The sequence below is a fragment of the Fundulus heteroclitus genome, chromosome 2 (assembly GCF_011125445.2).
Source record: "Fundulus heteroclitus isolate FHET01 chromosome 2, MU-UCD_Fhet_4.1, whole genome shotgun sequence".
NCBI classification, from domain to species: domain Eukaryota; kingdom Metazoa; phylum Chordata; class Actinopteri; order Cyprinodontiformes; family Fundulidae; genus Fundulus; species Fundulus heteroclitus.
The window spans coordinates 31,693,280-31,718,081 of record NC_046362.1 but is presented as its reverse complement, the minus strand read 5'-3'; the positions used below and the strand labels follow the sequence as shown (position 1 = coordinate 31,718,081).

The 24,802-nt window shown below is 43.4% G+C and overlaps 1 protein-coding gene across 4 annotated transcripts in view; it reads right to left on the bottom strand.

Annotated features, from left to right (window-relative positions):
• Nucleotides 1–24,802, bottom strand: part of wwp2 (WW domain containing E3 ubiquitin protein ligase 2) — a 99,502-nt gene that overhangs the window by 45,417 nt on the left and 29,283 nt on the right. For all 4 annotated transcript variants that reach the window (XM_036125165.1, XM_036125171.1, XM_036125174.1 and 1 more), the window contains 4 exons: nucleotides 22,156–22,234; nucleotides 18,131–18,288; nucleotides 17,732–17,984; nucleotides 8,294–8,383 (listed from right to left, as the gene is read on the bottom strand). In XM_036125165.1, coding sequence (XP_035981058.1) covers nucleotides 8,294–8,383; nucleotides 17,732–17,984; nucleotides 18,131–18,288; nucleotides 22,156–22,234 — 580 coding nt within the window. The remainder of the gene's footprint in view (nucleotides 1–8,293; nucleotides 8,384–17,731; nucleotides 17,985–18,130; nucleotides 18,289–22,155; nucleotides 22,235–24,802) is intronic.

Here is a 24,802-nt window from a genome sequence, read left to right as displayed (position 1 = left end):
TGAAGATGTTTCGCCTCCCATTCAGGAAGCTTTCTCAATTCAAAATGTCAGGAGTAGCGTTGAGTCCAATTGTTTTATTTTTATTTATTTTTGGATTGATTATGTCCTGGATGACTGAGAATCTTTACCAACAAATTTAAACAGGACAGATCACAGGTCTGAAACCTTTGACTTTCATGGAGATTTTATGCAATCTTTAATGTTACCAGCCAGACTTTCCTGTAAAAAATGTCTGAGCTCGCTTTAGACACTCCTTTTAAAATATTTTTTCATTGGTTCTTCAGTTTCATCACAAATTAGTATTTAATTACAATAAAAGGCTATCATTGGGGATATCGCATTTCCCCAAGGTAGGTCAATTTATCCTGTTAACTGTGTTCATTTAGATTTTTCTCTCCGTGTTTGACTCTCATTTGTGTTTATGAATCTTTTGTGTTGCGTCTGTCACCATTTTCTTTCCATAGAGAACCCAGAAAGCTTCAACATGTGCAGTCCAAGGCTTCAATGGGTATATTAAATCAGTGGGAAGAGTATAAATGTGAGTGGATTGCTGGTGCAGTAGGGTAAAGGGGCTTTGGATGGTCAGGATACGATTTAAAAAGCTCTTTGCAAGTTATTTCTAGCTACTGCTCTTCAGCGCTTTTGCAGGTGAGTGTTGGTCGACCCCTCTTTGAGTCTCTATCAGTTTTCTGCATAAACACAACAGGAGCAATAACTTGAGAACTACTTCCTTTTGTATTTCAAAATAAAAGTCTCACACGGACTCAAAGGACTTACGTTTACACCCGGGCTCGTAATTGTAGCTTAGACTTGTAGTATTTCAGCAGATGAAATCATTCCTCGCAAGACAGACTTCATTTTGACAATGATTGCTGCTATTGAGAATGTTTTAACCCTTCATTTATCTATAAAACGACACAAACATTCCTTTTCTACATTTTTAGATGGTCAATTGGAGTTTGGAGAAATGCAAACCATTTTTGAGCTTTTAAAATTTTAAATATTTGAAGGCTACGTTAATAGCTAATAGTGTGAAATGGTTTTTGGCCCTGTTGTAAAGTCCGCTTGCTTTTTTCTAAAGTCACTTGTAAATTCAGTGAGTTTTTTTGGGGTCGTTACTAAACGTGCAGTCGCTTATTTGGGCTCTAAAATAAGCGATACATATCCTTCGTCAACATCTCTCAGGGAGACAGAGGCTAACAAAACAAACTACTTCTGCCGGAAGGACAGAGTAGTCGCTGTTCTACACTGCCCTGTTTCTAACATAAAGCCAAAATAAACTTCACTGTTATATTAACTTAACTTATCTGTCCAGCAGAAAGCCTGCAACCTCCACATCAATTCTGAGTCCACGCTCCCTCAGAATTATCTCCACCTGGTAATAATAGCTGCGCCAATATAGATTGTCGTTTTTCTCCCTGTTATTACTTCTTTTTCTTTTCTTGGTTACTTTCTTTTCCCTCTCTCTGAGTACGGATGATCCTCCATTTCAACAGAAAGCGGCACACAGAATGATCTACGGTCGTCTTTGCTTGTTTCTACTCCTCCACCGACAGCATGTCTTCATATAGGAGAAAGATAGGGGAAAGCGTGTATAGCTGACAGTTTGGCCCATTCTGGCTACTGAAATCAGAAACAGAGGTGCAACATGTCGCAACCCAGTGGTATTTCTAAGTTATGAGAACACCTTAATTTTTGATGTGATTTTATTACACTTTGCCAGAATATGCATTTATAAAAGCAACGCTTGATTTTTGCTAAATAAAAGCCAAATTAGTAACACACTGTCATTTTAAAGGCCTCAAAAAAACATAGCAACTAAACGCCTCAAAAAATGTTGCCCACAGGGTGAACTTTTTGCGGCTCCAAACTGACCCACATAGGCAAAAGAACAATAACAATGACGTCACATCCATCACGCTTTGGTCCAGGAAACTTGGCAGAAATATGTGCTGGAGTTTTAAGCGCCAACGGATGCCATTTATTCTCTCAGCGGGTGCTGAGGGGGAAACAAATAAATTATACAGAGTCAAATTCTATATTCTACTGTTTTACATCACTTTGGTTGCACATAGGTCTGTTTGAATGTGGGTGCGCAGCCGATTCGGTTGGACAGGAGTATCAACAACTTCAGAGTCTGAGTTAATTCAGAATTTTAGGAAGTCGAGGACAACTTTTAATTATATATGTCTATTCTCTTTCCTCTTGACTCTAAAGGCAGGACATTTGAAGCAACCTGTTGTATCGCATTACAACAGGACGAGATTATCACACTCTGCTCCCGTTGAAATGCAACGACTGGAAACCTCTTCGGCAACGCAAAATCCTACATGTGAGATATTGTACACAAATTATTCACGGCCGTGCGTTACATCCCTCATTCAAACGATTCCTATATGAGAAGTCCGATTTGGCTTTAATAGAGCTTTCACTGCATATTAATGAGTCTAATTTCTCGCCGTATCCCCACCGAGCAGTCCTGTGTCTTGCTGATGCTCACTGCTATCAATTTCAGTAGCCATTTGTGACAAATGTCGATGGAAAGTGACGTAAAATTTGCATCAAATCCGCCTCGGTTGTTCCGACTGGAGTCACATACAAAGGATCAGATGCGAGTTGGATTCAGGGCCACATATGGAAGTGGCTCAACTCTGACTTGGGGAGAAAAAACTTAAAAAATCAGATATGACCCAGATACGAGGGTTACATTAGGTTCTAAAAAACCTGACCTGGTGACTTGACGCCCCCGAAAACAATAAAAATCTGATTTTAGCCACATTTGCCAGCAGTGGGAACGGGGCCTAATTTTTCCCAAGTGGCATAAAATGAAATTCGTTACAAACATCAAGCTGCTTCCTTGCTGTCTAAAACAGAACCTGGTTGCGATTTACTACACTGATCAAATAGGAACTAAACGGACAAGTTTATGCAGGATAAAAAGAAAAAAAACAAACATTATTGCAAGTTGGGCTTTTTTTTTTGGAGAAACATTCTTGCAAATACAGGATAGCTTAAAACTGAGTTGTAACATGACAGCTCTGATTACCAGAACATGTTTTTGTTTTTCAATGTAATATGCACTGTACACATTTTTCAAAACAGTGACTACAAAAAATGCAGCCACATTAAAACTGCAGCCCTGATTACTGATCACAGCTTTGATTGCACTGTATGTACGCTGCAGATCTGTGCTTTAGTGCGCTCATTTATCCTTGGAAGCACAAGTCGCTGCTCCACTTTGGTTTGGCAGAAGTGCTCCATCACTACCCGGCATTTCCCTTGGGCTCAAAACATTAAGGAAAAGAAATAACAATTTAGTTGAGATGCAAGTAACTTGATGTTTTTGAAAATACGTCTCCTATGACCACAAGATATAGCTTTGCATTCAGCTTATCTCATCTTCGTCTACATAACACGATAAAACTGCGACACTGGCACCATGTAAATGTACGGCTTTGTGTAAACAAGACTTTAGCTTTGTTTAGGGAGTCCCTCACAGTCTGCAACACAAGAACAGGAGTCACTGTGTTTGTGATGCAATGCTGGTTTCCAAACACAACAGAATATTTGATAAAAAAACCCCTGTGACTCATAAGCTCTCCTCAGCCTAGCGTCGGATGGCTTTCATTACTCCAGCTCCCAACCTCCAACTGCTCGGCTACCCCCACTCTGCCTCTAAACAGTTCCTGGTGTGTACATCTGGAGAGCTGGCCCACTATTAGCCTGCTAATTGATCCTCTGACAGGCCACGGCAGCCAACACAGCGGTGCATGGAGGTACATGTGGCTCTAAGAAAGGACTTTTGTTCTCGGGGCCCCAACAGTCTTGTTCCTTGCATGGAAAAACTGACATGGGGGGCACAAGTTTGGAGGAGGAGGAGGGGGGAGAGGGGGGTGACCTTTACTTAAAACAGACTCTTTTTCTCTCGGTCACCCAGTCTCACACACTGTGAAAATCCATAAATAAAAAAGGGCAGAGTAAAAATGTCATGAGAACAGTTGAACTCTGACAAGAAAAAAACGGATTCAAACGAGATAAAGTGCTTCTTATAACGGCTTCTATCAGCCTGCATGATGGGGAACGGTTACACTGCAGCAAACATTAGGATCAGGTACACAAAACGTCTAGGTTCTGCAGCTAAGACGACAAGGAGCTACCAAAATATTTCATGCGGATTCGTTTTGTAAAATATATATTTTTAGGGATACAACCATTTTGAAAATCTTGGCCAGGGGTGTCAAACTCATTTTGGTTGAGGGGGCGCATACAGCTTAATCTGATCTCAAGAGGGTCACACAAGTAAACTCATTGCAAGATTAAATCAAACTAATAAAAGTGGACTTATTGTTGATTTTTATATTAAATGAATTTCACTTTTACACAATATATTATGAATAACCTCAGCGTTTTTAAGAAAGGTATGTGCATTTTCAACAATACTTTTACTCTGTTAAACATTTACTTGTGCATTATGCATAAGAACTGATCACAGTGATGGTACAATGTTGAAAAACATTTATTCACATTTTATGGAACTTAAAAACACTGTCCTGCATGACAAAATACATCAAACAGATAAAAATTAAGAAATGATTTAAAATCAATATTCCACATCTGAAGCTCAGTGCTACCATCTGCTGATTAAAACACAGCGCCCCCCGTGGACAATATAGGAACTGCAGATTTTCAATTAAACGAAGTACATGTTTTTTCAATACTTGTTTTATCATTCTCTTCCTTTTATCTCCTCTTTCTTTCACCTTTTCTTTTTTTCTTCTTGTTCTTCCTTTCCTCTCCTACTTTCCCTACTTTTTTTTTTTTTGGTTGAATAATGATAATGCATTTAGCCACCGGGCCGGACTAAATAGTTTGGCAGGCCGGAATCGGCCCACGGGCCGTATGTTTGACACCCCTAATCTTGGCCATTGTCAGTTTCAGATATTAATACTGTTGTTATGGCCGTAATCATAAAGGCGGTGAATGGCAGGGTTTTTCGCCCGATTTTTGCCCAAATCTCCCCCTTCCGAGAGGCACAGATTATCGGCGTCTCTTAGGATAATCTTAAGAGATATTCCTGCTGTGTGTTAAGAGCGATCAGGTCCGCTCGGTGAAACGTCGGGACCGCTCCGACCTCAAATCTGGGATATTCAACATGTTGTATTGGATTGCCCAGATATCCTACAGTGTGTGGTGTCCCCACCGAGGACGAAACAAGCATGCAGCCTGCTATATGTGTATGTGCAGCCAATCAGAAAGTGAGGTGAGGGATTCCCAGAGAGAAAATAACCTCCAATTCGCCTTCATTTCATTGTGCAGCAAAAGTTGAGCTCCCGGTCGCCTTGTCTCTGCTTCTTTACTATGTTTTTTCGCAGTTAAAATCAGTTCACAGACTATCATCATTATTCTTCCTTGTTGTCCATGTTTATTTACTCTGAACTCACGTTTGATCTTGCGAGGATTCTGATGATCTTAAGCAAAATCTATATGAACAAACCTCGTTTTATGTAAGATTTTTTACCGTTTTAACGTGTGGCATCTCTCAGGCTTTGAAAATCGCCCCACTATTTTAAAATCCTGCCGTGTGAACCAGCCTTAAGGAGACGGTCGTGGTGGTTTGGAGGTTTTCTGGGCACGTCCCTGTGGGAGGAGACAACGTAGAACCGACTATACCACAAGGAACACCTTGTGATCCCCCAGAAGGAGCTGAAAGATGTTGCAGGGGAAAGGAATATCTGAGGTTGGACCCGTTTCCGGATAAGAGAAAGATAATAGCGATTATGGCTGATTACTGATTCTATATTTACAACAATTACCCTTTTGACTTTCTGTTAAACATCCCACAATCCTGACACAGGACTAAACAAACACCACATGGCAAACTGCCCCCCACCCTCAACCCAGATGTTTCTATGCAATTGATGTTAAATCCATGAAATGCTAATTTGACCTTAAAACGTTTTTTCATACTTCTCCCCACTCCGTGAATATGAATATCCATTTTTCCTTTCATCTTCTTTTTTAACATTCTTCATATGTTGTTATACATAAATAAAGAAGTATAATTATTATTGTTATTTAACCTTTACATGATGCATTGTAGCTCCACCACAGAGGTCCATCGTTACACCACAGAAATCGTCTGCTCCACAGCTCCTTCTTCTTTCTGCTGTTTGGTTTCTCCAGGAATAACATCTCACTTTTCTCCAACTCAGTGCTTCTAAGAATCGTGTCTACATGCTCTCTGCTAGATTGGCCAATGCAGGTTCAAATAACTTCTCTGGATAATACTTTGCATTCATAAATCATTTTAAATGGTGTTAAACATTTCTTATAGAGCTTTAAAGTGGGGTCTCTATTTGGAGGAAAACCTGTGTCCCGGTTAAGCATAATGGCTGAGAAACAGTATTTAGACATGAAATTATATGTCAACATACCCTCTGTTTGGTCTCCTGGTTGTGTCTAACTTTATTATGCTTAAGTGATTTACTGCCAACAGTCATCTTGTACTGTTGACATCTTCTGAGACAAAAACCACCGCTGGCAAGTCAAATTAGAGATATTAAAAATTAGCTCAAAGCCTCAAAGAACCAATGCATAAAGCAATCGCTAAAATTTATTGTGACTATGTTGATCTTTTAAACAAAGTGAACAAAAACGTTCAGCACAGCTGATAAATCTCAAGTGTTTATGTGACAGTATTCCTACACATTTTTGGAGTCTAAAGTTATATTTTGCCACAATTAATTAAGTCAACACACTCAGCCTATTTTACTAGATTTTAAAAGCATAAATACAAATGTTAACAAGCACTTTACTGCTGACATTTCTATCAAGTTCAGGTCTGAAAAGAAACAAAGATGGAATAGTTTTGTCGTCAAATTGCCGGACGGATGGGTGGGTGGAATGACGGATGGATGGAAGGACGGACGGATGGTTGGATGGACGGTTTGACGGATGGATGGATGGATTGAAGGACGGATGGTTGGATTGACGGATGGATGAATTAATGGATGGATGGAGATATGAATGGATGGATGGATGGATTCGTGGACGGATGGATGGATTGACGGACGGATGGTTGGATTGATGGATGGATGGATTGATGGATGGATGGATTGATGGATGGGATTGATGGATGGATGGATTGATTGATGGATGGATTGACCTATGAATGGACGGACGGTTTGACGGATGGATGGATGGATTGACGGATGGATGGATGGATTGGCGTATGAATGGATGGATGGACAGACGGTTTGACTGATAGATGGATGGATTGACGGATGGTTGGATGGATTGACGGATGAATGGAAACATGGATTGATGGATAGATGGGCGGATGGATGGACGTACGGATGGATTAAAGGATAAATTTAAGGATGGATGGATAGATGGATGGATAGACAGACAGATGGATTGATGGATAGATGGATGGGTTGACAGATGAATTGATGGATAGATGACTATTTGATAAATGGATAGATCGACAGATGGATGGATGGATTGACAGATGGACGGACGGATGGATTGAAGGATGGATGGATGGATGGACAGACAGACAAATGGATGGATGGAGGGATAGAAAGATTGATGGACGAATGGATGGTTAGAACGACAGATGGTTGGATGGATTGACTGATGGAATTGATGGTTGAATGACGAACGGATGGATGGATGATGGACGAACGGATAATCATATAAACCCCATGGTGTTTAAATCTGATCAATATTTTTCCAGACAGTTCAGGAACTCTGATTTCTTTATTTAACTCACCTGCTGGAACAGAAACTTGAGATCAGGAGTGAGTCCACCAGCAGCTGATGCACAGCAGCAACATTTAAGCCTTTCTGATATCTGTGATCAATACTAATCTCGTCCAATTTTCCAGTTTACTGGTTCAGTTTAACCTCACTGCTGAACAAACCAGCTAAAGTAAATTAACCGGTCCCCATGTGGGGTTCAGAAGACACACCAAGCCCCGTCCTTTCCACCCAGAGAAGCAAATTCAAAATGAGATGAATGCACCTTCCAAAACAAATGTACCGTAATGCATTTTTTTTAAATGAACAGAGCAAATATTGGTTCTGAAAACATATTTGAAAACGCATCTGTTTTTCCTACCACTTCTGAGGCACCATTTTGCTGAACCTGGACGAATATGAAAGTTACGGCCGATTGATTTTTAGAGCCAAACGTTACTCTGTGCTACTCAAGCCTCGTCCAGCAGCGACAGGCGTCAAACACCCAGTGAATCGACAGGAAAAAACAGATCTAAAGCTGTAATGGACCTACCCTGCCGGCAGTGGTCTCTCCCAAGTCGTGGTTTTGGTGTTGTGGTCGACGTAATACACTCTGCCGTGAGGTAAAACCCGCTGCTCCCAGCTGCACAGAGACGAGCAAACACAAACACACATTTACTCCAACACTGAAAACTAAACTAAAGGTATTTGCAAAGATAGGCCTGTACGATTCTGCCAAAGATCTAAATTGCGATATACGTCGACCGTAATTGTGATTTAATTTTGACTTTTCTCTGTATTGACCACAAGCAACAAAAATAGCCTGTAGGTAAAGATGATTTTAAACAAGGACTGTTTAAAACAAGAAATTTGACCATTTTTCTTAATAAGATAAGATAAGGCTTTATTGATCTTACATTGGAGAAATTCACTTGACACATCGGCTCAGTAGTCAATAATCAGAAGAAGGTGCCAAAAGTAGGAAAAGGTGCATCAATTATATACAGTGTGTCCTCATATACACAGCGGATAATAAAAAAGTAAATAAGATAAATAAGAATAGAAATACAAAATTAGAAAATAAGGCAATATTATTATTCAAGAGAATAGCTTTTAATTGAGTTGGGGATAAATCCTTGTTGAACATAAAGTGCAACAAACAAACAAGCCTGTATTAAACAGTTTGACTGGTATTTAATGCCAAGGTCAGATTCCTGAAAAATCTCAGGTAAAAAAGTATTATTATATAAACTCTAAAACAAATAATAAAATTACATTATTTCACTGCTGCAACTCTCATCCGTTCCATTTTGAGGCAAACACACTTCAAACATATTACAATACCTAAAGGACGCATCTTATCCATTAATTATCGAATAGCCAAAAATATGCAGACCTCTGCGATTTGGAAATTACATTTTTTTTATTGTGATTACATTGCAAAAATGTGATTAATTGTCCAGCCCTATGAAAAGATTGAACAATTTTACAGGTTTTCACAATCAATGCTTCTGAATGTTATTTTGAGGACAGGGAGTATCTATGTGCAGTTGCTTGTTAGGTGAGGATGGGCTAGAGCAGGGCTTCCCAAACTTATCAGCCTGCAACCTCCAAAAATAAGACTGTGCCAGAGACTAGTGACCCCCTTTGGCCGGGTGGGGGTGTTTCTTTTTTCCTTTTAAGAAATGACAAGAATAAAGTCATAAAATTGTGAGAGTACAGCAGTATTTTTATGACAACTATTATAAAAGACCACAGTCCCCCCCCTGTGTTTATTCTCATATTCTTGTACACCTTATATCATAACTTTATTCTCATAATTAAAAGTAAAACTATTGAGGCCATTGTTGATTAAAGAAATAAATTGCTTGCCACAGAGGACTAAATTTCCACAAAGAAATTGTAATTTTTTTTTATTTTATTGATTAATTTCACATATTTCAGAGAAAATAGTTGTCTGATGTTGAATACACTGCAAAAACTGATCTAAAAATAAGTAAAATGTTCTTAAAATGAGTGTTTTTGTCCTAGATTTGAGCAGGTAAATAAGATTATCCGCCAATGGAATGAGTATTCTAAAATAAGATAATTAGATATATTGCACTTGAAATAAGATGATGGAGATGAGTTGTTCCTATTTTAAGTGCAAAAATTTTATTCTATTGGCAGATTATCTTATTTACCTGCTCAAATCAAGGAAAAATACACACATTTTAAGAAGACACTTATTTTTAGTTCAGTTTTTGCAGTGTAGTTGTAAATTCTCCAGACAAAAATAATTTTCCATGATTAAAGACATATAGTTGCTATATTAAAAAAGTATTTCTCTGACATTGTAAAGTTCCACTGACCCCTTTTTTTTTTGGGAAACCCTGGGATAGAAAGCAGCATTAATGCAGTAAATCCAGTGCAAACTCCATGCCTCCAAGTCTCTCCCAGTTACCTGTAATCCCTGAGTTTACTGAATACCTCCCACCTGCTGTGACTTCACGCATTTATACGGATGGGAATGAGAAGTGAGATGAAAGCAAAAGCTAGTTTGAGGTTAAATGCAGAAAATAAAATAGAGGATAATTTCTATTTAAAGTTATGTTCTTTTGTTTTTATCTGCTTGCGTTAAGCACAGGATCCAAGCGTGACATCCAGCTGGAAAAAAAGTGGGAACAAAAAAAGGGGGGGGGGGGGTTGCGAGGTGCCTACTAATCCGTTCAAGTACATTATTCTTAAAGTCCTGGTCTTTGTCTAAGCTACATCCGACAAACTTTAGTCTGGCCTTCATGTTTTCCTTAGAGAACAAAGGTTCCCCACTTGGTCCACTCCTATGAAAGTTAAACTTTTGCAACTTTCTGTCTGACACAGGTACTGCACCTGCAAAGCATCTGGTACTGGGATTCTTGGGGTGATGGGATGTGTTGGGTTTGCACCACACTATTTAGTCACATCGTCCATATAAAGACGATGGATCTGATGGTGCTGCGGGGAACATCAAAAATTTGGATTTTTTATAAAACCCTGACTTGTATTTCTCAGCAACTTTGTCCCTGACTTGTTTGGAGAGCTCCTTGTGTTTCATGGTGTGATTCCTCTTGCTTAGTGGTGATGCAGCCTCTGGGGCCTCTCAGAAAAGGTGTGTTTTATACTGACAGCGCTTGTGAGACTTAGATTGCACACAAGTGGACTTCATTTCACTAATTATGGATGTTTTGAAGGTAATTGGTCAAAATGTCTGCCAATTTTAAGTAAGAAAAGACTGCATCGAATCACTGACTTGCAGCATTCCCTCATAGCGAGTATGCATGTAGCGACTGTGGAGAGGAAAACGAAAGTTACGACTGTAACTACGGTTCTATGAATCCCGGATGACCGCCAGAGGCGGTGCTTAAAGCACTGAATGATCACTCTTGCGCATGCACAGGTCGAGAATCTTATACCAACATAGTCACGTGTGACCCCCGGTGACTCCGGAGCCCATATAGTCACGTGACAGCGACAGCTCAGTCCCTTAATCTTCTCGCGAACAACACGATGATTCCGAGGGACCGAGCGCTCTGGCGGTCATCCGGGATTCATAGAACCGTAGTTACAGTCGTAACTTTCGTTCTATTTCATCCCTACTGACCGCCAGAGGCGGTGCTTAAAGCACTGGATGACGATTACCAACAGAGTCCTGAGGAATCACACATGGAAAAGAGAGGACCCCAGAAAAAAAACATGCCCACCTCACTGGGATGATGGTGGTCCTTGGGATAGGATCGCCTCCATTGGGTGAAGGGCAGCCAGGTTAACCCTGTAAAACCTAGCAAAGGTATTCGGGGATGACCAAGATGCTGCTGCACAAATAGCCTCCAGAGAAACCCCAGTCATGGCGGCCCATGACACACTAATGCTCCTGGTGGAATGGCATCGTACACCAGCAGGGGGCTGTCGGCCCTGTAGAACGTAAGCTTGTTCTACCACGTCCACAATCCAACGTGCCAGACGCTGTTTAGAAAGGGCCTGCCCCTTGCGGGGCCCAGCATAGCAAACAAACAGACTATTAGACTGCCGGAGGGAAGCTGTGAGTCTGACATATGCCTCTAGTGCCCGAACAGGGCAGAGAGGCTCATCGGCCCCACCTGCATCAAGGCGAGCAAGCTGGAGGGGCACAGCATGGCTCGCAGTAGAGGCCACTTTGGGAAGAAAAGCAGCGTCAGGCCAGAGTGTGACGCCAGAACCAGCCGGGTTCCAGCGGCAACAGGACTCATGAACAGACAACGCATGGAGCTCACCCACCCGTTTTGCTGAAGCCATGGCGAGGAGAAAAGCTGTCTTTTTTGACACGCACTCAAGACTCGCCTCCGCCAACGGTTCAAATGGAGGAGATCGCAGGGCGGCGAGGACAAGGGAGAGGTCCCACACGGGCACAACAGGGCGTGTGGGAGGGCGCAAGCGACGGGCGCCTCTCAGAAACAAAGAAATATCTTTGTTACGGCCAACCGTTTCCCCACTCATCCCTGAATGCCAGCAAGAGATGGCAGCAACATAAACTTTCAGAGTGGAAGGAGACCGACCTTGGGAGAGCAGTCCTTGAAGGAAGGTCAAAATAACAGAAACAGGGCAGTGCACCGGGTCCTCGTGTCTTGCCTGACACCAGCTGCTAAAAACTTTCCACTTATGAGTGTACACCAGTCGTGTGGAAGGGGCCCTGGCATTAGTCATTGTATGCCCGATGTCTCCGTCATACTCAGAGAAGGACACGCCGGGCCCTGTAGCGGCCAAACCCAGAGATGGAGGCGACTGGGGTTGGGATGCAGGATCTGACCACCCAGTTGTGACAGGAGGTCCTTCCTGCGGGGAAGAGGCATCGGAGAGCTGCAACAGAGCCTGTGCAGCAGTGGAAACCAGGTCCTCCCCGGCCACCGGGGGGCTACCAGAACGACCTGATGCCCTTCCTGAAGGACCCTCAGGAGTGTTGGGCCTATCAGGGGAAGTGGCGGAAACGCATAGAGCAGCACCCTGGGCCAGTCGTGTGCCAGCGCATCCTGACCCAGGGGACTGGCACTGTCTGCCAGGGAGAACCACAGGGGGCAATGTGTTGTCTCCTTGGATGCGAACAGATCTACAGCCGCCCTTCCGTACCTCTGCCAAATGATCTCCACTACCTCCGGATGGAGCCTCCACTCCCCCGGTGGTGGGCGTCCCCGAGAGAGAATATCGGCCGGAACATTCTGGACCCCTGGAATGTGGGCTGCTCTGAGGCTGGTGAAAAGAGGGGCCGCCCAAGTCAAGAGCTTCTGGGTCAGCCTCAGCAGGGCTATCGACCGTGTTCCCCCCTGATGGTTGATATGAAACACCACCGAAGTATTGTCCGACCGCACCAGGACATGCCTGTGGCGCAGGCCTGGGAGGAAGTGTTGCAACGCCCGCCGCACAGCCTCTAGCTCCAGGACGTTGATGTGCTGCCGCTTTTCCTGCGGAGACCATGTCCCTCGGGCAATCTGCCGCTGCCACGACGCCCCCCACCCTGTGGTGGATGCGTCGGTAGAGACGACCTCCCGTCGAGACGGCAGAGAGCCCAGTGGAACCCCCCGGGTCATAAATGCTGCATCCCGCCACTGAGCCAGTGACGCGAGGCAACAAGAGGACACCCGCAGCCTCTTGCGGCGGTGCGGCGTAAGAGAAGGGTCCAGCCTCTGGCTGTTGAGCCACATTTGCAGTGGTCGCAGAGACAGCAGCCCCAGGGGTGTTACCGCAGCAGCCGCAGTCAGCATGCCCAATAGACGAAGATAGAGAATAAAGGGGGGTGCATGGCCGGGCAGAAAAGCGGGCAGCATCTGCAGAATGCTCTCGACACGCTGAGGCGATGGTCGAGCAGTCATGGTTAAGTAGTCCATCGTGATGCCGAGAAACGTGACCACCTGAGATGGAACCAAGTTGCTCTTCTGCCAGTTCACATGAAGACCCAACAGCTCTATATGATCGAGCAGCGCGCGTGTGTCTGCAGCGGCTTGAGCTTCTGTGGGCGCACAGATGAGCCAGTCGTCCAAGTAGGGCAGGATCTTCAACCCCTTGGCCTGCAGAGGACACAGGGCCGCAGCTACGCACCGCGTGAACACACGTGGGGACAGGGAGAGGCCGAACGGAAGGACTCTGAACTGAAAATGCTTGCCCTGAAACGCAAAGCGGAGGAACTGCTGATGATGCGGTGCAATCGGGACATGAAAGTATGCGTCCTTCAAGTCGACCAAGGTGAACCAGTCGCCTGGGGAGACTGCCTGAAGCACATCCCTGACGCTCAACATGTGGAAGGGGATAGCCTTCAAGAAAACATTCAGACCTCTCAGGTCCAAAATTGGGCGGAGTCCGCCAGTCTTTTTTGGGACTAAAAAATATTTTGAGTAAAAGCCCCCTGGATCCTGCAGGGGGTCGACAGGCAATATAGCACCCTTGGCCAGCAAGGCGCCTATCTCTTGGCTCAGAGTCTGAGCCATTTCCAGGCCGTGAATCACTGTCATCCTGACTCGACCAGGAACTGGGGGGCGGCGGCGGAACTGTAGCGCATAACCCCGGGTAATTGTAGACACCACCCACGGATCGGGAACGAGAGCGGCCCAACAACTGAGCTGGTCCGGGGTAAAGTGTCCCACCGCCAGCTCGGTGATGTCATTTCCGAGACCCCCTGCCCTTAAGAGGGCGGGAGGGCCGCCGAGGAAACTGTCCGGGTCGGGAAGCGACCCGAGCAGGTCCTGCAGTAGGCGCTGCAGTAGGTGCCGCAGCAGGTCGCGGCGGCCCCATGGGGGGTGTAGTCCGAGCAACATATGTGCGTGAAAGGGATGCCGAGGCACCCGCAGCAGGATGCCGCGATGGTCTGCGATGAAGGCCAGCCAACTGCTGCTTGGTACGGGAAGCCTGGGCCGACCGCTCCAAGGCTGCAAGTGCAGCAGAGCCAAACAACTCCCCCGGAACCACTGGAAGGCTCATCAGGGTCCGTCTACAGGCTTCAGTCAAAGGAGACTGAGCCAGCCACACTTGACGGCGTGCCTGAACCAGGGTGGACAGGACACGGCCGATTTCCCTTGACAAAAGGGCAAAGGCATGAAGCGATGCGTCCAACAGCCCCCGAGTGGGGGCGTCAATTGCAAAGCCTTCCAAGGAGGCTGAGAGACCTAGTAACAAATGAGACAACGAGTTACCAAGCCGCCCTAAACGAGACCCCGCATCATAGGCCCTGCACAGCAGGTCATCAGTCACCCGGCACTGAGGACGAGGACACCTGGCGTTAGCTCTCAAAGCCTCATCTGGCGCCACAATGAGGGATGCTATTGCGGGCTCAACAGAAGGCATATGGCCCAAGCCAAACTTGGGCGCATCTTGCATGGCCGCCAGAACCCTGCCATCAGAGGTCGGCCGTGAGAAGACCTTAGTGTCTGCCCAACAGGCATGAACCTCTTTAACATATTCGGCTGATGGGGGAACCATAAAGGACGACCTAGCAGGAGGACGTCGAAAGAACGCACTGGAAGTCACAGGTTGGTTCTGCGGAGCATCCAGCTGCAACCGGGCAAAAGCAGTTTTTAACGCACCCACTATAGAATCGTCCTCTTCCGACCGAGAATCGGAAGAGATATGCGAACCGGCATCCGACAGATGCGAGCCGCAGTCAAGCTGATCCTGAAAATCAGTACCCGATGCTGCTAGGGAAATAGCATCGTCCTCCAAGGCAGAGAGTCCTGAACCCATGCTCTGCACCGGGTCAGGGTCTTCAACCAAGCCCGCGCCACGTCCGTCCCTGAGGGACTCCAGCAGCGCTTTCATCTCCTTCAACTCAGAAGTAAGATGAGCCACCTGCCCAGATAAGCCCTCGGAATCCGTAGGGCTTCTCTTGGTCCTCTTCCGGGGGGGCCCCGCAGCCTCAGGAACCGTACGCTTCCTAGGCTGGCCGGTGCCCTGACAGTCAGCTAAGCGAGCATTACGCAGGGACAAGGGAAGAACAGAACAATTAGGGCAGGCCGCTTCAGTCAAGGCCTCCCTCAGGTGATCCGGTCCCAAACAAGAGGGACAGAGGTCATGCCCATCCTCTAACTGGAGAGGGGCCAAACAAGCTCTGCAGCACGGCACGTCCAACATCATGTGCTCGCAGGACTAGGTCAGGTCGAGCTGAAAACGCTACTCTTGACACTAGCAGACGAGCAAATAGGCCAGGAAACCCGGTCGAGCAGAACACGCCACCAGGGGTTCCCCAGCAGTGGAAAAGCTGCAAAGAGCACTGTGAGGGAAGCCGAACGCGGCTGCTCACAATGAGAAGGCGAGCCCGAAAACGGCCGCAATTAACTTAATAGGCAAGCTCGGGAACGGCTGCCCGGTAAATGAAGGAGGCAAGCTCGGGAACGGCTGCCCGGTAAATAAATGAGGCAAGCTCGGGAACGGCTGCCCGGTAAATGAAGGAGGCAAGCTCGGGAACGGCTGCCCGGTAAATAAATGAGGCAAGCTCGGGAACGGCTGCCCGGCAAATAAAGGAGGCAAGCCCGAAAACGGCTGCACGGTAAATGAAGGAGGCAAGCCCGAAAACGGCTGCACGGTAAACGGAGGAGGCAAGCCCGAAAACGGCTGCACGGTAAATGAAGGAGGCAAGCCCGAAAACGGCTGCCCGGTAAACGGAGGAGGCAAGCCCGAAAACGGCTGCACGGTAAATGAAGGAGGCAAGCCCGAAAACGGCTGCACGGTAATGAGACGCAAGCTCAATCAGTATATGTAAGCCAACACGGCTGCAATTTGCCCAGATAAAGGCAAGCCGCAAAAACGGCTGTAGAGTAAATAAGAAACGCACGCCCGAAAGCGGGAGCGATTAACAAAATATGCACCAACCAAAAACCAAACGGCAAGCAACAGGTTGGTCGGAGTCGCCAAAAAGGCAAAGGAAATCGACGCAGGGAGCGAACGCGTCCCGCTTCCCGTCGAATAAAGGAAAACAACTTACCAATTGAAGAAAGAGTTGTAATAAGAATAGCTTGCGCAGCCTCTGGAGGGCGAGAAAATCCTCGCAGCCCCGACCGTAGTCTCGAGGCTACCAGCGACAAGCAACAATCAGTGACTTACCACCTGCACAACCTGCATGCGAGAAGATTGAAAGGGACTGAGCTGTCGCTGTCACGTGACTATATGGGCTCCGGAGTCACCGGGGGTCACACGTGACTATGTTGGTATAAGATTCTCGACCTGTGCATGCGCAAGAGTGATCATTCAGTGCTTTAAGCACCGCCTCTGGCGGTCAGTAGGGATGAAATAGAACTCCTCTTTAACAAAAAAACTTCCAACAGACATCACTGGGAGGGTGAAGGAAGGAAACGTACCAAGGATAGTTTGGGAAAGTAAATTAATATTTAATAAAGTGGTAAAAAAAAACAAAAAAAAACATAATAATCCTAACCAGTTGGGTAAAATTACTCTCATAATAAAGTTGAATTGATAGAAATATTCAAAAACATGTTAAAAATTTAGATTTCTTTTTTATTATTATTTATGTTTATGGCACTTTCTCACAATAACCAAAAACTTAGGAGCAGTACCAGAAAAGAAATCTATAAAATATTCTTTTGATCTTCCAATTGTTAAAATTTTACTACTGCATTATTTACATTTTCATATTCGGGAGTTTCCAGTATTTTGTGTAATTTATAAATATTGAAGATCACAATTAATTAATGGCAGCTTGTAGAAATCTCTGCCTTGAATTACCATCTGTAACTGTACTTTAAAAATGCCCTAAAAGGGACTAATATTTAGAATTTGAGCCTGGACTAGATGGATGGATGGATGGATGGAGGGGGGAGAGACAAAAAGACAGATGCATTGACACAAAATGTAGATGGGGGTGAAACAAAGTGGAGTATTAAATATATTTTGTGTTTTATTTGCCTTTTTCACACTTATCCAGACTTTTCAGGACCGGTTTTAACCAGTACATTTATTTCTATTGCTGAACCAAGAGCGACGGGGATGTGCTGGTTCTTACCCTGCCGGGAGCGAATCTGTGGTCGACTCAGCTGTGTTGCTGTTGGCCTGCTCCGTGCCGGAGGGGGCGTTGGGTCGGGGCTCAGCTGGGGTGGCTGGACCCACGGCGTCCTGTCCCGGAGAGGGGCTACTGTTGCTGCTGCTGCTGTTGGCGGCAGGAGATCGGCCCGATGGAGAGGCTGGAGGAGGAGGAGTCAGGCGGGCCACCACTCCACGACTGCCGTCTAACCCGTTGGATGTCAACTCAACTTTGTCTGCAAAAAGATACAGAAGAAAGAAGATCTTAGCGGGTCTACATTGGAAAAACAAGAAGGTTTTCGGGGGAAAAAAAGCTAAATCTGTGTGTTTTTGTGTGAATGTATGCTGTGCAGGACAGAAAATATACCAGCAGATGGTTCACCTGAACTGTTTCCAGGGCTGCCAATGCTCTTGGAGGGCTGTTGGTGGCCGGACGTGTCATGATTCTGCTCTTCGGTTAGCTCCCCATTAGGCAGGGACCTCTCCCTGGAGCCCCCGGGGGACTCACCCTGTGGACCCCCCACTGAGTGTCTGTTGCTCCTGCAAACAGTAAAAAAAAAAACCTGAACAGATAAGAAGACGAAGTAGAGCAAAAGGAAACAAAGACACATCTTAGTTCCATGCTTTTTCATCTCAGGTACCCCCATTACTAGTCATCATTTAGAGCTGGACCAGGTGCAGCTTCGGTCACACCAAAAAAGTAAAAACTTTTTCCGAAGTTTGAAGACATTTCGCTTTGGAAACTTCAGAGAAAAGTTAATTTTTTTGTTTTGTTTTTTACTTTTTTGGAATGACCATGGCCCGGATCAATGAGAATCTTCACCAGCTTCGGTCACAGTCAGGCCAAAGCTCAGAAACGCCTGATGAGGCGTTGATTTTCTTTTTCTGGACAATCTCAGTTATTTCCCCAGAGCTATAGGGGTGACTGTAGATCAGCGGGTAGTCGTCTCGCAAATCAGAAGATTGTGGGTTCAATCCCAGCTTACACTGTTATATGTCGACTTGCCTCTGGGCAACGTACTTAATGCAAAGTTGCCTACCAATCTGTGTATTGTGTGTGTGTGAGTGTAATGCGCTTTGAGTGGTCGGTTTGATTAGAAAAGCGCGATATAAATTCAGTCCGTCCATTTACCATATTTACAACAGAACAGAAATAACTTTACTGTCCCACAATGGGGAAATTCGGGCGTGAAAGTGGCAGAAACAGACAGAATTACACGCTAGATTAAGTAATATGAATAAAAAGCTATTCAACTTTGCAGCTCTTTCAGATAAAAAAACAAAAAACAAAAACACCAGGATGGTTGAAGTTGCACTTGGAACAGTGGTCAAGAAAATCATAACCACTACTGATTCAGTCGCTCTGCACTGCAAAAACAAAATTAAAAATAAGTCGAATTTTCTTAAAATTAGTGTATTTGTCCTTGATTTGAGCAGGTAAATAAGATGATCTGCCAATGGAATAAGATTTTTGCACTTAAAATGGGAACAACTCATCTCCCTCATCTTATTTTGAGTGCAGGAAATCTAATTATCTTATTTTAGGGATCAAAATACTCATTCCATTGGCAGATCATCTTATTTACCTGCGTAAATCAAGGACAAATACAATAAGTTCAAGAAAATGTGACTTATTTTTAGTTCCATTTTTGCATTGTGCCGTATCTGCAGGAAACAATGGAGGAGGACAGAAATTCCACGTTTTCAATGATTTTAGTTGTGGGAGTTTTGAGTTTTTTTTTCTTGTTTAATGAAGATTCATTGTAAGGGAGATATATTTTCATGTAAAACAAAAAGATGCTGACTGCTTCTCCATGAGAGCCGCGGTCTGAGCTCTTGGCTGACCTGTGCCTGATGCCCCCCCCCACACGACGTTCAGGCGGAAATACCATCTAACCTCTCGCACTCCTGCCGCAAAGCTTTGAAACAAACGCAGCCTGCCCGCCATTTATTAACCCACTACTATTGTAGCCGCCGAGCGAGCGCGGCGTCGGAAACCACAGTCAGAGGGGAATAAGATGCTGGCACGCTTTATAATGCTGCAGTCGACCAAACTGGCACCGGCACCGTTCATTCGATCCTTTTCTTTTCTTCCCTTCAGTTTTGAAAACCGTTATGTTCTGGTCTCAGGATTTTCATATAAGCACTTTGCAAATAGTATTTAAGAAGACGGTTTCACAACTTTGTTATTGTGCTATTATTCTTATTATCTCACCACAAGGTCTGTGGAGACTTGAAACCAGCAGCATTTGGACTTTTTTATGGATTCTGATGCCTGGAACGCTATTTTCTTTTGTGCTTCTTTATAGTCATAAAGCTGACTATGATTTATGTTCCAACTCCTGTGTGTCTTTTTATATTATAATGATATAACCCAAAACCTTCATGTCTCTAAATGTTATTTTAAACACACACTTTCAACTGGATTCTACATTTTTTAGTTTTTGTTGTTGTTGAAACTTCCTCTTTTTTTCTCATATATGGAAAAAATTTTACCAAGCAGACGGTTAAAAATCACCCTTTGATTCAATTCTGTTTTTCTACATAAATACTAAAACAAATGTTTTAAAAAAAGATTTCCAAATATAGAAATTTGTCCATTTAGAGAACAAAGCAGGTTGTCTTAATTTCCCTTTTCTCCATATTTCCACGATTCTTTTCTACTTATAACCCTTAACGAAAATGTGAACCACAACTTGCTATAGTAGAGGTGATTGTTTTGACTAGGGCTGCAAAATTAATCGCATTTGCAATATAATCACAATTTAAAAAAACGCAATTTCCAAATCGCAGAGTCTGCAATCTTTGGCTATGTAACAATTAGTGAATCAGACGCGCCTTTTAGGTGTCAGTAATATGTTTAAAGTGGGTTTGCCTCCACAAGGAAGGGAAGACAGTTGCAGCAGTGAGATAATCTAATTTTATTACTTGTTTTAGAGTTTATATAATCATACATAGCGATATGCTCTGATCAATCAGTTTAATACATAGATTTGCTTGTTGGTTGCACTTTATGTTCAACCAGGATTGATGTCTAAATCAATTAAAAACTGTTCTCTTGAATCATATTCTGATTAATAAAAACATTAAAAGTTCTTGTTTGAAATAGTCTTTGTTTACAAACATCTTTATCTAGAGGCCATTTTTGTTGCTTGTGGTTAATCCAGGGAAAAGTCAAACTCAAATCGCAATTTTGGTTGAAATATATCGTAGTCAGAACGCAATCATTTCTGCTTCAAATTGAGACGCAGTGGCTCTATTAGCACCTAATCTGCACAGCGATTAAACAGATTGATTTGTTGTTTTCATATGTTTAAAAAGACATGATCAATTAAACTAAAAAAAAAAATAGTCTCATTAAATCGCAATATTAAGATAAAAAAAATAAAATCGCAATTAGATTTTCCAAAATCGTTCAGCCCTAGTTTTGACCAATTTTTTTTTAGCTGTATTTTTTACTTATATTTACTGCATTATATTTTTAATATACAAGAGATCCTCCCTGCCTGCAGCCGTCAGCATCTACAACAACTTGTTGAAGAACCTCCATGAGTTACACCAGCATTTAATTTCCCTTTGGGATTAATAAAGTATTTCTCAATTGACTTGAATTAAATGACATACTTTAGAACTAAAATGGGAATAACCTTATTAAGTCTCCATTTTCTCTTGGATTAAAACTACAACCTCCAACAAGAAACCAGCAGCAGTAAACTAAAACATAGTTTAAACAAATGAGCAGATATGCATTATAGCACACAGGAAGCATATCAGAACTGGCAGGTAAGACCTCAAAAACCAGAAATCGGGATCACTGATAAGTGAGGCTTATTCCCCTTTCAAACATTCTGCGTGTACTGATCACAATTACTTTCTCTTCAGTCTCTGCATATGCAGTTTCAAGATATTGATGTCTTCTCACTAAAGGTAGTTTCTATATAATAAATTGAATATGTAAGGCCGTGATGGATGGGAATAACGATGTGACAATTTCCCCTCGTTTGAAGCATTATTTTCTCCCCTGCTCAAGGTACACTGCTGGATGGTAAACTGACTGCATATATATAGTAGTTTTTTGCTCTATACCGACCATTCCAAAGCACATTTGCACACCAATGAACAGACTGGTAGGAAATTTAGTACCCAGGAAGAAACAGGCCGCACGATGTCAAGTGCAACAACGCGGCCGTGGCTCCAGATGGACGTCGCCAAATGTGATTATGTCAGATAATTGGTCTGAGTTATTGGCCAATAGATCAACTAATCCATCTCCCATGTGATGTTTAAAGCGTCTCCATGCCTGCTGCTTATTAACATTTCAAAGGTCAATCACTTCATCCAGCTGGAGCCACACGCCGTTGAGCAGGATGTAACGCTGTGAGCCGGTGTGTTTGTGTTTGCTCTGACCTGCTGTTCGATCCCGCTGAAGTGGGAGTCCCCTCACTCTGTGTCCTCCTCAGGTTGGGTCTGTCAGCCTGGAGGCTCTCTGCAAGACAAACACAAACACCTGATTATTGTACCAACAACCAGCTGTCAGTCAGTGTTATCCTGGAGGATAAGAAGAAAAGCAAACCTGAAAATGTTTGCAGTAGATTTTATTTTTTTGCTAATTTTTGTGCTTTTTGTTTGTTAAATTAATGAGCAACGGTTAGTGGAATATCAGAGTACCGTACTTACATCTGTTCATGAACACTGCATACAGAGTAGTAACAGAAGGACTGGATACTAAATAAAAGGTTAATATCTATATTTTTTCACTGAAATTTCTAATACACTGCACTTTAGGTCCTTATTTTGATTTGAATTGCAAGAACATTACTTCATCTCATGCAAGGCTTATGCAGACACTCTGTTTGCACCAATGAAGATGAAGCCACCTAGACATGCAGAAACCTTTAAATTATGAAAAAACAATTTTCTAACAAATTCAGCTAATAATTATCTCACCACATAGAGACCATCAGAGCACTGAAATGTCGTCCAACTTCAAAAATAAATAATTAATGACCGTTCATGACAGAAAGACTAGAAAAAAAAAACATTCTGAGGCTGTTCTTTACAGCTTCACAGAAATAGGGCATCAGAAAAATAACTCTGTAATCTTGATGGTTGATGGATTAAATGTTAATCTCAGACCATGGTGTTTACTCACTCTTCAACTTGCATAGGTCAAAACTATTTATATTTTATTACTTTTACAGGCAATCTTATTAGTAGTAATACTGTACGTTTTACAGCTGCAAATCTTTTACGCTCCTTTTTTCTCCATCCATTCCTACCAGTCTTTCCCATGTTGATGTGATAATTACACAAACAATATTTAAAAGATTATTCAGTTATGCAAACAAGGTAGTCCATCAAACTGACAAACTTAATACATATCTAATACTCTTCAAAAAAGGAGAACAAAACCCCTGGTAAATGGCAAAAGTAAAGGTTTTGAATAACACTGGCAGAGGCTTTAAGCAAAAAAAAAAAAATCTGTTTTCTTAAAACTAGCATCAGTTCGATTTTGCCCAGAGAGGATTTATTGGTTTTTTGAACATTAGAGGTAAGCAGTCCTCTTTGGACCTGTAAAAGATGAGAAAGTGATCATAGATCACCTTAGGTTTATTAAAAAAAATGACGAAATCCTTGCAGCCGTCCCACATGAGGCAGTGGAAGTGAATTTAGTGGTCTGACGTGGACCATTTAGCCCCGTGCATGCCATACAGCCTGTGCTGGTTTGTGAGCATAGCCGTGTGCGATCTTGGCGGTGTGAAGGAAGTGTGACTTATGGTCCCAAATGTGATTCAAAACCACACGCCTGTAAGATGCTTTTCATTAACACTCATTTTCTCCTTTACACACAAACATCCAACCATCCTCCAGTGACACACCGGAGGCAAGAGCGCCTCAAACGCAGGCCCTGCACACAACCATACAGTACATCCTGCTATATAAAGCAAGGCAAACAGGTAAGCTCTTACAGACTCCTTTGCACAGACACACAGTTCTGTTTTGTGGCCATGAAAGAGCTTCTTGTGTGCAGACCCTGTGGACATACAGAAAAATAAACAGTGGTCCTGAGGAGAAGCCATTGTGTCATAGCCGGCTAACTGAGTTCATCCCCCTCTCCCCTCAGAACGGCGCGGGTCTAATTACCGCTCTGCTGTGTGTCTGTAGCAATGCAGAAGACCGTTTTTAAGTGTAAAAAGATCCCAACAATCAACATCAACAGAAACCTTGAACAGAAGGCATGTTTGTAACTACTGTTTTCTAGCAAAGCACAATCTGACATTTGATTTTTTTTCTTTCAGGTTAAAAAGAAGAAAATAAACACTTAAAGTCTAGTTTGGGATTGCACCATAAGGCAATCTTCATAGCTATATAATCTGTGATTATAGACCTGAACTACACGTCTCCAGAAATAGATTTTTTTGAATAGGTACTGATAAGAATGGAGAAAAATCTCACTTTAATGTAACCGCCAAGCAACAGTAGGTGCTGATAATGTCAAATTGACAATTGCCTTTCAATGGATAATCAGCACGTGGCGAAAGCTATGTTGGGGATTTGGACAATTAAGACCTAGCCAGAGTCAGGAGAAGCCCCATAACTTCATCATTGTTGAGTTTTTGTGCCCCACTGAACTCATCATGCCAGAGACACCACTGCTCCTATCATACTATTGAGTATCTGCCTATAATAATAATATTTTAGCATTCACTTCCTACACATTAAAGAGTTTAACATACATAATTTGATCACCAGAAGCAGACCCAGCTCTAGGGTGGCAAATACTGGACATACAATATGTACCACTACAACAGCACCTATACTGCTTTTCAAATATCACTTAATAATAAAATTAACTTATATCATGCTACACTAGGGGTGTCCAAAATGCAGCACTGGGGCCATTTATTGCCCCTGAACTGATTTTGTGCAGCCCCCCCCCCAAATGCGCTGCAAGAAAGATTTGGATTCGGGCAAATTATTACAGACAAGTTAAAACCTTGCAATTAAAAATGTAAGGTACAACACAAGGCATTATTTTTCTTAATAACCACAC